The sequence below is a fragment of the Gavialis gangeticus genome, unplaced genomic scaffold (genome assembly GCF_001723915.1).
Source record: "Gavialis gangeticus isolate Ggan-Ray unplaced genomic scaffold, GavGan_comp1, whole genome shotgun sequence".
Taxonomy (NCBI): Eukaryota; Metazoa; Chordata; order Crocodylia; family Gavialidae; genus Gavialis; species Gavialis gangeticus.
This window is the reverse complement of record NW_017729032.1, coordinates 70,237,023-70,254,162: the sequence shown is the minus strand read 5'-3', so window position 1 is coordinate 70,254,162 and position 17,140 is coordinate 70,237,023. Positions and strand designations below refer to the sequence as shown.

Here is a 17,140-nt window from a genome sequence, read left to right as displayed (position 1 = left end):
CATTGTCGGCCCATGTTCATCTTGGAGTCAGTAATGACTCCAAGATCCCTTTCTGCCTCCGTGCTCTCAAGAAGGGAGTTTCCCATCTTATAAGTGTGCTGCTGGTTACTACTGCCCAAGTGCAGGGTGCTTGTCAGTGTTGAAACACATCCTGTTTTTGTTAGCCCACCCCTGTAACCTATCCAGGTCTTGCTGCAATCTTTCCCCCCGTACTAGCATGCTCACCTCACCCCAAATTTTGGTATCATCACCGAATTTAAACAGGTTGCTTTTCACCCCGTCGTCCAAATGGCTGATAAAGAAATTGAACAGCGCGGGCCCAAGGACTGAGCCCTGGGGGACTCCGCTGCCCACTTCTCCCCAGGTCAGATATGACCCATCCACCACCACCCTCTGAGTATGACCCTTCAGCCAATCTGCAATCCATCTGACTGTGTAGGCATCAATGCCACAGTCACCCAATTTTTTAATCAGGATGGGGTGGGAGACCCTGGATTTGGGTAAATATGTTATATTTGGTAGTCAGCAGTAACATGTTCTGCTATGAACAGATGCAACTTGTAAGCCATGAGCCATATGCATCTTTTGGATCAAACAATAGGTAGGATTCTTCAGATGTTTCATAAACAGAGATGCACTGCCTGAGCCAGACACTATGAAGGGAGGTAGATGGGATGAAGAACAAACTCTGACATAACATCCCAGTGTTAGCAATAGATGGTGGGGTAGGGAGGTTTTCATCAAAGATGGGAATGACCTCACTGCAGTTATACCTGCTTATGTCAGGGCTAGATAGAAAAGAACAGGCCAATAAGCAGCTTTTCTATTTGAAACAGTTACATGGGACAAGATTGTCAGAGAACATAATTCTGCATATAGCATGTGACATGAGGTACTGTTCCCATCAGCCAGGGGAAATGAAGAATATCAAACCTCCCCAGTGAATACTGCTATAGATCAGTTCCACCTCACAGTTGTTTCCTATTGCTCCCAATGATAGAAACACTCCAGTCATCTGTTACATACCAAATGCATGCAGGACTGAGCCCAACAAGAAGTATTTATCTAGCCATCTGCCAAATGGCTTAGTAAAGGTGATACAATAACCTAAATTAATGTTATGCAACAAGATACGAGATGTTACACAGTAACTTTACATTGCTCTGTGGAGTTGTATGTGCCATACCACAGCAAAAAGTATCTTAAAAGATACATTACTGCAGCATCATCCAAGGGTATATTTATTCTTTCCCAAGTTCCTTGCCCTCTACACAGTCGAGGATTCCTTTAACAGTTATGAGCTTGGGAAAACACCAATGTCATACAGTAGACTATATATTTTCATTAACTCAGTAAATACATATTTGTTAGATATTATGTATATCTATCTCATTGGAAGCAGCTACATATTCATTAATGCACTTTGGCTACTGCGCATTAAATTTAGTACCTCTAATGTGAGGTACTAAATAAATAAGCATTAGGCTGCCCTAATGCACAGTAGCAAAATCTTGTTAGTGATACTTAATGTGCAGTAGCTTATTTTTACTGTGCATTAGTGTATTAGCATGCTTTTTGATGTGACTCTTTAATGTGCAGTAAAATAAGCTATTGCACATTAAAACACACATGTAGATGTGCCCATTGTGTATCATTTTCTATCTACTTTCCCAAAGTACAATATTCAGTAGACCTTCCTGATACATGCTTGGTGTACAAAATCAACCTTTTTTTATCATCACACATAATCTTTACTGTAACAAAGCTTGACAAAGTCTGAAAATTCTTCTTTAGATACATTTATCCAGTACTCCCAGAGGGAACAGCATTTCTTAACAGCCTTTATTATGCTTTTTGTAAAAGAGAATGCAACAAGGAAAGAATCATAGAAAAATCAAGGTTGAAAAGGACCTCAGGAGGCCATCTAGTTTAACCTCCTGCTCAAAACAGGACCATTATCAACTAGATCATCCCAGCCAAGGCTTTGTCTACCCCAATCTTAGAAACTTCCAAGGATGAAGATTCTACAGTCTCTCTGGGTAACCTGTTCTAGTGCTTTACTACCCTCCTATAGAGAAAGTTTTTCCTAATATCTAACCTAAACTTCCCTTGCTGCAACTGGAGGCCATTGCTTCTGGTTCAGCCATCTGCCACCACTGAGAACAGTCTAGTTCCATCCTGTTTGGAAACACCCTTCAGGTAGTTGAAGGTTGTTATTCAATCCACCCTCAGCCTTCTCTTATCCAAACTAAGTAAGTCCTATTCCCTCAGCCTTTTTTTAGAAGTCATGTGCCCCAGCCTTCTAACCATTTTTGTTGCCCTCTGCTGTACTCTGTCCAATATGTCCACATCCTTTCTGTAGTGGGGGGCCGAAAACTGGAGTACTGTGCCTCATGAGTGCCAAATAGAGGGGAAGAACCATCATCCTCCTGCAGTACTTCAGCTGATGCTTCACCAAGGCTGAATACAGTGGGAGGATGACATCCTGAGATTTACTTGAGAAGCATCTATGGATGCAAGCCAGAGTTTGGTTTGCTTTACCAGCTGTGACATCACACTGGTGGCTCATGTTTATCTTGCAGTCAATCATGACCCCCAAGTCTCTTTTGGCCATGGTGCTAGTGAGCGTAGCATTGCCAAGCCTATAAGCCTATAAGCATGCTGCAGGTTTTTTTCCCCAAGGTGTAGTACCTTACATTTGTTGGTATTCACTATCATCAGGTTTTTATCTGCCCACTTTTTGAGCCTATCCAAGTCAGCCTAGATCACCAGCCTACCCTCAGGTGTGGACGCTCTCCCCAAAGTTTAGTGTCATTAGCAAACTTGGCCAGTCCACTTCTGACACCAGCATCCACATCGTTGATAAAGACGTTAAAGAGAATAGGTCCAAGGACGGAGCCTTGGGGGACACCACTGGTCGTGGAGTGCCATGAAGATTCACTTCCGTCAACCACCACTCTCTGAATCTGGTGATTCTCTCTGAGGTGAGAATCTTATTCATGGGCATGATGTTTACAAGAAAATACAGTGAGAAGGGATAGCATAAATAAAACAGAATCTAAGTCAAAATTATTTTAGAGAAAGACGATAAAAGAGGTAGCACTGAGATAGTGCCAGAAGTCTGCTACAGATCCTCAGGATTGGATATGAATATAGTAAAATCTAATAATTTAGAGAAAGGAATCATTTAGGGAACTGTATCTTTATGGGAGGCTAACTTCTCAACTATATATTAGAGAACAAATGCTTATAATCATGGTAGCATCCAGTTATTTCTAGATGTAATTGATTTCTTCAAATCACTGAACCAAGGAGGTGATGCTGTTTTAGACTTTGTTCTGGCAATAAGTGCAGACATTATAGAAGACCTGTTCATATAAAATTATGTTAGACTATAAGAGATCATTACTTGATTCACTTAAATATAAAGGGAAAGATAAATAAAAATACATCTAATAATTTAGATTTTACATTTCTAAAGGGAAAACTGAGAAGTGAAGAGAACTAGTTAGTAAAATTGACCAGAACGAAGAGGTCAGTGACTTGAATGTGTAGAAGGCAGGGTAGAGATGTAGCGTAACGTATGAGTTGTGTAATGTAATGTATTATGTACACTGAAAATGTGATATGACTGTGTGACAGATTGGAAGCAGCCTGATGACTGACCATGGACTGCAAATCCTAGAGGCACCTGGAAGCAGAAGAGGAAGTGACGAGAAACCCTGCAGAGCCCTGCTGCTGGACTGCAAATCCCAGAAAACCTGGGGGACAGGAGGACGAGGTGGCAGCCTCTCAGCCCTTGGCTGGCTAGGTGCCAGATTTTCCTGGGGGGCTGTGGTGCCTGTTGTTAGATGGACTGAAGGGGAGGGAAGCCTCTGCACAGTACAGATGAACCACAGACCAACTGCACATGGTCCCTGACCTACAGATCTACACAGAGAAGCTCTGGATGAAAGGCTGGTTCTTGGGAACACCTCTGGAGGTAGGCGAGGGACTCTATGTGCTCAACATATGTATGCCAGTGGTACTCATCACTACCTGTTTACTTGCCCTCTAAGGGTGCATCTACATATGCAGGCATATGCGCTTACAGCAGTTCAAATAGAGGTGGTACAAACTTGAGCTGGGGCTTTTTGCCTCAGCGCACATGTCCAGGCATGCACTTTGGGGCAAATTTAGTGCTTAGAGGGCAAGTAAACAGGTAGTGGTCAGTACCACTGGCATAATTACCCGGGCAGAATAACCCTGCCTGGCTCCTCCCAGATCTGCAGCCAGGAGAAGCTAGAGGCTGGGGCCAGCACCCTGTACCCCCCACCTCCAGCCCCCGCCACATCCTACTTACCAGTCCTGGTCCCTGCAGCCTGCACACTGCTTGCCCTGCATGGGCATGCGGTGTGCTTCAGGATGGGGGCAAGGGCCAGCCATAGAGATGCTTTGGCTAGCTATCAGAGTGTCTCTGTGGAGGACCGAGCCTCCAGTTTCCTCAGGGCATGGTCTGGGAATTTGCCCTGCCCCACTTTTTTCCCCTGGGTTTTATTTTGTTACATGGATATCTAGGGACCAAATTTTGCAATTCTTTTTTGTTCCCACACATGCGTCTTGCAGCATCATAAAGGCATAGGTGATTGATGCCTCCTGAGTTGGGGGAGGGGGAGTGCATTTGACTCCCCAGCAGCCAGTCAGCAACTGGGGCTGTGAGGGAATCCCGCCCCCCTGCAGTTGGCATGATTGGCCAGGGGGCCATGGGGATTGCTTTTCCTGGTGCCCCCACTCCGTGGCTGGTGCTCTCAGAGAGGGCACCAGTGCTCTCACCTGCCCCCCTGCCCATTGCCTAGGCAAGGAACACTGCTGCCAAGGGGTGCACCAGCACTCTTAGGGGGTGCACATGCAGAGTGTGTGCCGCCACTGCTCAAAGGGGTTTGAGGCACTGCAAGAGGCACGTGCATGCTCGTCGGGACGTGCCCTAAGTGTATGTTGTTATACTGTGAATGCCTATTTACCTATCCTTGTCCTTTCCCGTTGGCCTGTTGGCCTGTGACCCTAACCCCTAGGATACTCAATATAAAGTAATCCCTCAATGGCTGTAGTGATTGGCTGCAGGGATTTGTTACAGTAGCTTATAAACTAAGTGAAAGTTGTCTAAGCTTTTGTGAGTCCAAGTTCACTTAATCAGATGTAGATGAATGTATAGATTCTATATTGTAGAAGGCTTCCAATTTCTTCTGGTCAAAGATGCAGAAAGTCATATGGAACTTGTTCCCCATTCAAAGGGAAAACAGTTGTAGAAAAGGGCTCCTGAAAATGGCAGAAGCCATTTGTCAGGAGATATTGTCAGGCCCAGATCAAGCTCTTAAGTCAATTGGAGGGGGAGAACAAAGTCTATGCAGCCCTTCGCAGCTACTAAATTTAGGGTCATGCCTATTTTTATTTTGTGCTAATGCTATATTAAAGGACTCATTAGACCCAGATAAACTTTCTGATACACAGCCACTTGCATGAAAATATCCCCAGTGATTCAAATTAATATTTTTACAACAATGATGTTGTCCTGCTATGCTTCTTTTGAAATGGTAACAAGTGTTCATAAATTAGTATTTGAATATCCAAAAGGAATGCTTCCTTTTCAGGTGTTGATCTTTTATCTTCAGTGGTCATGGCTACACATGTAACTAATGCAAAGCAATAAACTCTGGAGACTATAGCTCCCAGGCATGCTATTTGAATGTGCACCCAGGAACAATAAACCCCGGAGTTTATTGCCATTTGAATATGCACCTAAGAGCACAGCACATTTATCTGGGTCAGAACAACCCTGGCTGGCAGGGGGCTCCAAGGTTCAACCTGCCATCCCAGGGCTGCTCCTCCCAACTCCACATGCTGTGGAAGGTTGGCTGGGGCACAAGGATGCTTCAGCATGGGGCAAGCCAGGAGGCAGAAAAAAATTAGCATTCCTCTCTCAGTGCAATGAAAACTTCATCTGAGTGCACGAACAACAGCAATCCATTACAATGTGCAGGTTTGAAAGTAGAGTCCGGGGTTTCCAATGAGTTTTGCCTCTGAAGCTATAGTATCCCAGTTGTCTCTAAAATGCTGTATTTCCTATTCCAAGTCAGATATAATTTCAACCCAACGTCTGTTACCAACAAAATTTCAAGAATCAAGCTCCCCTCCTCAACATTCGGAAAGACTTCTACACCATCCAATGTAGTCAAAGAACTGAGGAAATCTTTCAGCCTCCTTGACTCTGACTGAGTCTCACTGTCTTGCTGAAGTAAATGACTGCAGCAAGTACACCGGTAATGCTCAGAAGATAGCATTCAACAGAACCAATAACTTGAATGTATGCACTTCACTTTACCTAGCTAACAACTTGTATAGGAAGAAGCCTATTTTTTCCAGTCAAAGTATTCCATGATTCCAAACTTCTACTGAAGAGAATGTATAGGAGATTCACACAACCAGAAAATGTAATCTTTAATCAGCAGTCTCCTTCACTTAAGGCCCAGACAAAAGTGCAGCTCCTGGGTGTAACTCATGGCAATTCATAGAAATCACCATGAATTAGACTGATCCTCCTGATCCAACATATGTTAGCTGTTGGATCGGCAGCATGGAGGATTGGCTCCATTTGGAGCCAATACAGGGAGAGAGGCTACATCTTCCTATGGTTCCACCCCCTTTCCCCTCCAATATCCAAGAATCTATCCAACAGAATAATATACTAGTTAACTGCTGCCTGAATTCATTTAAATTCACTATTGATACTTTGGCCACCAACAGACCTCTAAATATTTCTCCATTGCCAAGAATAATCTGTGTACTGACTACTTTGATATTCTGAAAGTCTTTCATAGATTTTTTATGACTTCTCACTTGATAGTGTGAACCCTGCCTTCTAGCAAAGAACACTACCTGATTTTCTTTTCTTTGCACATTGGTAATAGCAGACACTGTGCAGTGTAAAGCATTTTAATTCTGGCTCCACATGAACTAAACTCTTTCTGATCCATGTGATAATTTGGAGTACAGGAGACTGAGAAAATTAAGATCCCTCACCATCAACCAGCATTATTTTAACCATTTCAAACAGTTCACCCTCAGTTTCTAAACTGAATCTTATAATCATTTCCCATTCCAAGTCTCTCATACATATGCACATTCAGACTGGAGACTGTTTTCAGTTGTGAGGTTTTCCTACCGGTTTTTTTTTGAGTTTCCATCATTTCTAGAGAATTCTGCATTCTGTATGTGTGCCATTTCCTTGCTCTTTACTTCAAAAGTTACTGCATTTTCTTTGTTACCCAAAATAATGTAGTTAAGTATTTAAAAATGGTTTTCTCCCATGAACCTTGCTCATTTTTTCTTATTCTTTTCTTTCCATTTCTGCACCCCTAACTTATGATACATTTTTCTAACTTTTAGATTCTCAGTTATTGGTGAGATACCAACGTAGGCTGAATCAACTGGTAATGCACATCTTGTGTACAGTAGCATAACTGTAGGGGTGGGGCAGTAATCAGGGCAGCAGCCCTGGACACTACTTTTGCAGTGGGGGAGGGAAGGAAGGGAATGAAAAAATAGTCATGGCTGCAGCAGCAAGTGAATGTGCCACTATCATCAGCACAGCGGCAGACAGCTGTGCATCGTGGCTGCCCCAGATGCAGCACTATCCTGCTATGCCTTAGCTCACATAGCACAAGTTTCTCTGATATGCATATCTACAATACAGGGTTTTCTTTGACAACTACAACTAATTTTGCTTTGATTTCATCTTTTAAAGGAAGAGTTATTTAAATATTAATGATTTTAAAGTAAAAAAATAATAATTTTTATCTGTAAATCATTTGTGATCTATTAAAAAAGAAAGGGCCAACTTGGGCTCACTGGAAAAGCCAAGTCTGGGACAAACTTCCCAGTTGATACCTCCTCACCATTTATAGTGTTCGCTTTAGATCTTGTTGGATGAATAATTCCCTCAAAAAAAGATATGAAATAATCAGAGAGCTTAAAATTAATGGGAAAAGAGATTGATCAAAGAAAGCTATGTCATAGAGTTCAGGAAATGTAGGGATAAAAGGAAGAATTGCTAAAAATATCTAATCCTATTAGACTTTGCAATGAAAGGAAAACATTGAGGTAAGAGATTCCTCAAGTATATACATGAAATCAAGGGACGTCATGGAGCTGCTCTGAAGTGAGGATGGGGTAGGAATTTAAGATTAATTTAGGCCCCAAAGTAAGATACACTTTGCCCTGATTTTCAGTAAAGACATTGTGTTAAAATGCTGGAATAATAGCACAATGGCTTATTGCCACCCAGTGCTACCACCTCAGTGGCTTCCTCAGAGAGTTGTATTTGAAGAAAACCCCATGAAGACAACTTTGTTTAATCCTCTTACCAACCCCAACATTATTTCTGTTGGAGGTCAACATTTTTTCCTGTATTAAAAAAAAAATCCACATTTTTATATAATAGGCAAAAGTTACAAGGATTCTTAAGTACCAAGTGTAAAATTGTGAACAAAACCCATTATCCCAACATATAGAAAGAGTCTTTCCATTGTCACATAAACAAGACAGCTACAGACAGTTTGAACTTTCAGAACAAAAGACTGAGCAATCCTGCACTAAAATCAGGCTTGAGAAATCAAGGAGTAGGCACTGAGCAAGCTGTTGCAAATGAAAAAAGGAGTTAGAATAACAGCATTAATTTTTTAAGCTTTGCTGTTCCTATAATAAACCATTAAATTATGTTCTCCACTTAGCAATGCATTTGTAAGGCAACTATCACCATGGTACCTCTATAATATTCTTTCATGAGATTTTGTCCACAAAGGAATAAAAAAGTGTTTCAATTCTTGCAACTGTTTTTCTTGGTTACGTATTCTCCCCTTTCTGCCTTTCTTTTTTTTTTTTTATAGAATTACCCAACAGCTTTTTCTTTTTGACTTTTTCTTATAAGTTCTTTATTCTATACTGATCTGGTGAGCTTCTAAGCAAAAATGTATTTAGTTATTGAAACTAAGAATAGCATAATATCAAAACTATTCTCTCACAGCTCAAACACTGAAAATTCTAAGACTCAGAAATCAGAGGCAATCTCTTTAGAATAGTGATTCTCAGCTACGGTACTGTGGCATCCTGGGATGCCTTGAAATCCTGTTAAGGGTGCTGCAGGGTGCAATGAAATGTTAACTGTTAGATGTGCAAACATGATTCACAAGATAAACCCAGAGGGCATGTCTACATATGCACTTTATTGCACAGTAAACTAATTTGTTGCACAGTAAAGCATCACTGTTTACACGTGCATGGCAATGTAGACCAATTTATTGTGCCATTAGATAGTCCCATCAGACACAAGCATCATCTGAAGGTGGAGTAAGTTACTGTGATTTAAATACATATATAGATGGTGATATCCAGATTAGTTTACTGCTCCTAAGACTATGCCAGAGTTTATTCAGTCTCATTAACTGCACATGTTCATGCACCTAGAGATTCCAAATAAGAATCCATAGTGTTTAAAACATTTTTCCTTTTTGCAGTCTTTCTGAGTTCTTTGCAACAGAAAAATTGCTCTATTATTTTTCTGTAGTTGAAAAGTTAGTGAAAACTGTGAGCTGGCATTTTCTGAGGGTGCTCTGGGCCTAATGAGATTGCTAACCGTTGCATTAGGAGGTAGAGGATATAATTATTCTAGCCCCTAAAGTCTGATCATCACCTGACAGCAAAGGGTCAATTTCAGAACAATAGCACAACAGCCTGGAGCCATGGCCACTTGTCATCACTGGAGGAATCTCCCCATCTGCTTGTCATCTATATTTGCAGATGCCACCTATGTTTATGAAATAACTGTGACCCCTTTCAGACTCTTAAGTAGTCAGATTTAAGTTTTACTTACAGACGCTGATCTTCATAAAACATTTCTCTTCTTTCTTGTTCTTCTTGCCTTCTTTTTTCTTCCAGTTTCTCAGCCTATAATATTAAAGTATCAAAAACTGAGACTTAAGAATTCATTAAATATTGTTATGAATGTTTGCTTTAAAATTTAAAAAAATGATAGTAACTTAATTTGACATCTACCACTATCCAAACAAAAATTAAAGAGGATTCAGGCCAGACAATACATCCTAATTCATAAAATAGGCTGACTCAAATAATTTTCAGTAACAAAGTCAAAAGTCTAAGTTAATGTATAAGAAAACATAATATGCCAGATTTGGCTGGCAGAGATATGCTTGGCATTGGAGGAACAAGTGACACACTCGCAGCTTCAGTCCCCACCCCTCAAAGCACGCTAACTATGAGGGTCCATCTTTGGATAAATGTAATGCAGCTTAATGGGATCATACACCAATTCAGGATACGTACTCTTGGAAGCAGCACTGCAAATATTTCCTATCTGTCTCAGGTACTTACATGGCCCTCATTACTTTATAATCTGAGCACCTTGGAATATTTAGCAACACCTGGGCAGCAGTTAAGAGCTTTTCTACTTATTTCACAGATTACTTATTTCAAAGATTAAGCAACCTGCTCAAGTTCACTCAAGATGCTCATAGCAGAGAAGTAAAACTGAGCCAGGGTTTTCCAAATCTCAGGCCAACAATCTAACCATAGGAATAACTTTCCTTTCTAGTTGACAATACCAGTTTTACATCAACTGACAGTTCATTGCCACCGGAGATCTAACAGTCCAGGTTAGAATTCCTAAATTCCATCTACAAGACAGGCCAGTATCAGGCTACTTGCACATACGTACCATGTGCAGTTACCAATGCACACAATTATTTGATGGTACAAAGTCTTTAGTGAATACAAATCAACTGCATATTGTTTTGTGTGTAGAATGCAAGACATATGTAAGTCAGTGGTTGTCAACTGGGGGCATGTGTACACCCGGAGATACTTGGTAAGGTCCTAGGGGGTACATGTGGATGGGCAGGGGCAGAGAACAGCCACCAACCACCCTGCACTGCCAGCTCCCAGGAGCAGAGCTGGGGGGAGGCAGGGGGCAAAGGTAGTGGCATCCCTCTGCAGACCACACAGAGCCAACCGGACGCATGGGGTGGTGGGGAGGAAGCTTACACATAGTGGCGACCGCTGCCACCCACCACCCCATGCTGCCACCACTCTTCACCTGGCCATGCACCACACCCCTACTCCGCATCCAGCCTCCAGGGGTACACTTATTAAAAACGTTTGAAAACCCCTGATGTAAGTGATTTGAACATGCATGGTTATGAACATACTACAATGGATCATTTTTAAACCAAATTCTGAGAGAGATTACATGCCTACAGATATAATTGATAAAAGTAGAGGCACACACGCATGCACGCACACACACACACTTACGGTATGTACAGACATAGTTTGTGTGGAAGAGCACCTTCAGTGTCTGCCACTTTAAGAGCCAGAACAGGCAGCATGGCAGCCAGCAGGTATGAGCCAGTTTAATGAGGCAGTCACATGACTGCAGGAGGGCCTTGGGATTGGAGGAGGGGGATGACCAGCCTCCATATTAATCCAGGCCCTCAGGGCTGAGCTAGCAGTTTTGCTGGCTGCAACTGTAGGGAGAACATCACCTAGCTGGAGCTGCTGCTCCAAACAACTTGGAGGTGCAGGGCAGGAGCTATGGGGAAGGTTCCAGGTCCTGGGGAATGATGTAAAACCACACCCTGCTAGGGTAGTATGGTATGGTGGGGCTGCCTATGGAGGTGTGGTCCCCAGGAAATACTACACCAGTTGGCTCCCTAGTGAAATGCAAGTATGGGGTGTCTTTTACCCCCAGCCTCCACAACCTGCTGGGTAACCCAGCAGTAGGGACAGGAAGGGGGCCAACACTTCTACAGACACTTGAGCCCCATGGGGTATAAGACCCCAGTGGCCCCAGTGAGGGGGCAAAAGAGTGGCTCCAGTGAGGGGGCCTAAATGTGTGTAGAGGCTGCACAGAGTAGGGTTTACAGTGGCACCCTGAAGGACTGTGCATAGAGGTGCAAAGTAGGGTCTGCTGAGGTGACCTGAAGGGCTGTGCACAGGCCAGGCCCAAAAGAGATTGGTAACTGTGCCCGCCGGGCTTTCTCTACCCACTTGGATGTGGCTCCGATGTTCCAGCCAGGTGTTACTCCACTTCCAGGCCCTTTAGAAGCATCGAGGCAGCTCTCCCTCCCACGTCAATGATCCCGCTTTCGCCTGCCACGTCTTGATGTTCCGCAATGGGTGGGGTTGTCTGACGGGTCCTTCGATGCCCGGGTCCGACCCGGCGGTTGTTCACGGGGCTCTACCACCCTTGCACCCTGGGCTCACGCCACCTTTGTCGGGCCACCTCAGCGATGTCTTGAGGCCTACCTAGCAGATCCTGCCCGTCCCACTTGCGTACTGATGCCTCGTGGGGTCGGGTCGCGTACACTCCTAGCAAGGCTCGCTGCTAACCCTGCTCCCTGAGAGGCTATCTCCGGGACCAGTTCTATGGTCTCCCTATGCCTATTACCCCGGGTGCTTTCCCCAGACTTCCCCAACGTGGGGCCAATCACCTGCAGCCCCGACTATGGTGCTACTCCACCACTCCCCGTGTATTTTACTTCACCTAGTCCCCTAAGCACAAGCCCATTCACGCTTAGCCTCCTGGGCTTGGGCGGCGACCTTGCCATGATCACGACCCTTCGTCTGGGTCCTCCTGAGCTCTTGCCTGCTGGCATGCCGTCCTCCACTCCCCACCAGTCCAACCCTCCACTTGTGTCTTGCGGGGTCCTCATGCCTGCCTCCACTCTCCCTTCTCCAGGCCAGCGCTCACTTCCCCGGAGCCCGATGCCGGATACCGATGGGGTGCTTCTCTCCCTGACGCTCCTCGCTCCAGCTCTCCAGCCCCCTCAGGATGCTCCTCTGGGACCTGCTTCTCCTGTGGCATCTGTAGCAGCTCCTTCCCAGGGCCATCTGCCCCCTCTGCCACAGCCGCCGCCATTTTTATCTTTGCTGGCCGGTGTCTGGTGCTGACGTCACCGGCCAGCTGCAACTGCACATAGAGGTGGCTCACGAGCCACGCGGGTTCCGCGGAATCGTCATTCTGGGCTGCAGGTGAGTATTCGGCGTCACCCTGCTTCCTGGGACAGTAACAGAAGTGAAGGCCCTAGTGCAGGGATGGGCAATTATTTCAGGCAGAGGGCTGCTTACTGAGGTTTGTCAAGGCATCAAGGGCCACATGACAGGCATCCAGGATCAGATAAATATTAATTTTCTAAATTTTTTAGGGGCCCCGCAGGCCAGATAGAATGGCCTGGCGGGCCTCATCTGGCCTGTGGGCCGCATTTCGCCTGCCCCTAGCCTAGTGAGAGGGCATAAGGGGGAGGACCAAGTATGAAGGCCTGAACTGAAGCCCCAGGGAGGGGACAGTATAGGGAAGGTTGGAGCCGTGTATAATGCTGTAGGCATCGGGACACTTAATGGGCAGCCTCCTGCAATTTAACATCTAGTTTAATACATCAAGTCATGGCAAGCAAGACAGGGCAAACTGCCCTAGACAGGTGGGCAGGCTGATGTTGAGACCCGGCCCTGAGATGGCCCCTTGTAACACTTCGATTGATCTAATGAAGGTTAAATCAACCTAAGTGATGACCTGTACACAAGTTTCAGGAGGTTAGATCAGGCAAAAAAATGGCCTTCTAATTTAGTTCACCCACATGCAGACCTTACACTTAAATCAATCTATTTTTAGGTCAATCTAAGTGCTGATCTGTTTAGAGATTTGGGAAAGCTAGATCAGGCAAAAAATGGCCAGCTTCATCTAACTTTAGTTCACCTCAGAGGTGAACTATGTAGATCAGCCTAACTTGTGCCTGATCTAACCACAGCAGCCCCAGACAGGCAGTCCCCCTCCCACCCCACCACCCATGAACCTGTCAACTCTCCCCACTTCACAGACTTGCCAGCTTCTTCTTTCTCCCAGACCCACTAAACCCCCCACAGACCATAATTTACTTAGACTGCATTCCTGATGTGGCTCCCAGCAATGGCAAACATTTGTATATCTGGGACCTGATCTATAATCATGCAGCTTAAAGCAAGTTGTGTGATTGTAGACTAGGTTCTGGGAAAGTCTGTACATGTTTATAGTGCAGTCTGGGGCTGAAAAGCCCAGCCACTCACCCCAGCCCTGAGACTGTACTTTTCTTACCTCACCAACTCTGACTAAACTATCTTTAGCTCTCTAACTCTCCCACCCATGAACCTCCCCATTCCCCCAGACCCGACAACCCCTATGATCTTGCTAATCCCCCTTGTGGACCCACTAGGCCCTGATCCCCCTACTCCTTCCCCCAACCTGTCTTCACTCAGGCCCCCAATACCAGCGAATGTCTGTACAATACAATTGGCACCCAACCTACAATCGTGCTATTTAAAGCCACGTGATTGAAGATCAGATCCTGGGAACATCTGTATGTAGCCTTAAACTTCCATCTATGTTCTTATTGCAGCTCACATACTGTCCCCCAAGCAAAAGTCTACTGAAATTCTGGCACAGAAATCCCATAGTAAATTCAATACACCACAATTAATAGTAGACCTTCAATCTAAAATTGCATACTACATTGAAAAGTCTCTAGTATGAAGCAGCCTGAGGAGAGCTGTAAAAATCAAGCAGTATAAAATTTTAAAATAAAAATCAATAATAGAAACTTGCAGCAGCAGAAAAGAAATATGCAGCTTAAATTTAATTCCAGTGAAAAGGTGTACTGCCTAGCTTTGTTCAGTGTGTCAGCATTGTGTAAGTCCGGTGAGATGACCAGTCAAACAGCACATATTCCAAGCACATATCAAAAGCATCAAACCTGGATTTTAATCCTGTCATATTTTTAAGTGTTTGGTATTTTACAATTCATTTTTCACACTGATGCTACAGTTTCCCCTATATATATTTTCTAATCTTCAAAGTGATAGCTGAATTATGTTTTTAAGAAGGTGGCTAATAAGAGAGACAATTTGGAAAAAGTTGTTGAAACAAGCCATTGCAGTAGATTAATCTTTCTTCAGCCTACACCAGGTAGCAATCTAAAACTGCCATTAATAAAATGCTTTTTGAAGCAGTGAAATCGCTAAATAATAGGAAACTAACCCATGGATGTAACTCAGTGGGAGATCTGAAGAAACAAAATGGAACTACTCTTTGAACATGGCACCTGTCAGACCAGCTTAGCAGATTAGAATTCAATATTAATCAGTACAGTACTGAAATGAATAGAAATACTGGTGAAATTAAAAACTAAATATATTGGTGTAGATATCAAACTGGAGATCACATCGGAGTTATTTATGATGCCTTCCATTATAAAAATGCATCTAGTGCTCTTATGGCTGGGATCTGAGGGTGGGAAGGAGTATTTAAGCACAAGTGTCAGCTGTATTTGTGAAAACAAAATTAATGAAAACTCCCCTCCATGACTCCATCTTAACAGTTTTCTCAACCAGTCTTACCCAACTGTTATTTGTCCTTTTCTCCAACCAAGACAGGCCTTGCAGCAAGAACTGAAGGTTGGTAAATTTTAGTTCTGATTAATTCTACATAAAGTGGAGGTGAAATGTCTAGCTGAAGACACCCTTGACAGATACCCTACTTCCACCTTCCTCACAATTAAAATGGAGGGGCTATTACCACAGCTAATATCAACTATACCAATATGACACAAGATTTTTATCTATTGATCCAGCTCTCATCAACACAAAGTCATTAGTCTCCATGCTGTACCTGGCACTAAGATAGATTGACCAGCATTGAAGGAAATCCATAAACCTTAGTTATTGCCAGAGAAACTTCAGATACCACCTATCACCAGAATGATAGTGATATTGACTCTCATTTACAAGGAAACTGGCACCTTGGCTTCCCACAGGGAACCCTTGACAGTCCCCTTCAATAGTGGATCCACTGTCACTGCATGAATTTTACAACCAGAAAAGCTGTGAGTCCAAAGCTCCCCACCACTGCCAGGACCTTTATACATAGTACTGGATAAAACTCCATCAGGGACAACTGTATTTGTCCCCTCTACGGACAATTTTGTTTCCACAATTTTGTCTATATTATAGGATTATATTTTTTGCAAAATACAACAAATGCACACTGCAAGAAATATCAACGATTACTGGAAAATGCAGTAAGGATTCTCTAGTTATTCCACCATCCAGAATGGTACTTGGGAAAAAAGTCAAAATACAGGGCACCAGAGAAGAGATACGATGCAACGGTGCAGGCACTGATCATTGGGGCATCTGGAGCACGGAACCTGAACAATGAGCCTGCAGAGTACCCAGTCACTACATTAAACAGATGAGATGTCTCATGGTATCTGATACTATCCAATGGTCAAGGAAAATTTATGTTGAGCATGTCCAAGGCCAGTACCAGTGCGAAGACCACCCACCAGAAGAAAGAGTAAGATGATGGAGTGAACCTCCTTCTTCCCTGCACTCACACTCCATGGACCTGCACTCACCCCCAATGACTGTGTATGCCTTTAAATTCCTCACACCACAGAAATTGTACACTGCATGCTGAAACCATCGCCTTACCACATTACAACTCTGTATCAGTGTAGTTAACATGTGCTGGGTCTTACCTCTCTTCTTATCAAAGTATGGCATTGGAACTTCTTAACCCCTTTGCCCTAGGTTAATGTAGGCTACATGACTATCTTCATGTTTTAGATCATTTCAACATATACCAGCTATGCACCCATCTAACTACCAAGACTGGGATCCTACATTCTCCTCCAACTCTACAAAGACATATAATAACCAAAATTTTAAATATTTTCTAATAAAGTTTTATTGACCCCTGCTTAGTGCATTAAGTTTGGCTTGAAATCGTTGCTTTTGACACAAGCAAAAGAGTTGGACCTTATCCCATTTCCCTTATTAGTGTCTATCAACATTACCAAAGCACTTCAAAAGAGAGCCACACGCATCATCAGAGGTTAGGAAAACAGATCTTATGATGAGAGGCTGAGAGCTATGGGACTCTTCAGCTTGGAAAAGCACAGACTCAGGGGTGATCTGGTGGCTGCCTATAAGTTTATAAGGGGTGCTCACCAGGATCTGGGGGAACGCCTGTTCACCAAAGCGCCACAAGGGATGACAAGGT

General features: G+C 43.6%; 1 protein-coding gene across 1 annotated transcript in view; it reads right to left on the bottom strand.

Annotated features, from left to right (window-relative positions):
- Positions 1-17,140, bottom strand: part of EPSTI1 (epithelial stromal interaction 1) — a 131,713-nt gene that overhangs the window by 62,650 nt on the left and 51,923 nt on the right. Inside the window, exon 6 of the mRNA XM_019525289.1 lies at positions 9,905-9,978. Within this exon, the coding sequence (XP_019380834.1) occupies positions 9,905-9,978 (74 nt within the window). The remainder of the gene's footprint in view (positions 1-9,904; positions 9,979-17,140) is intronic.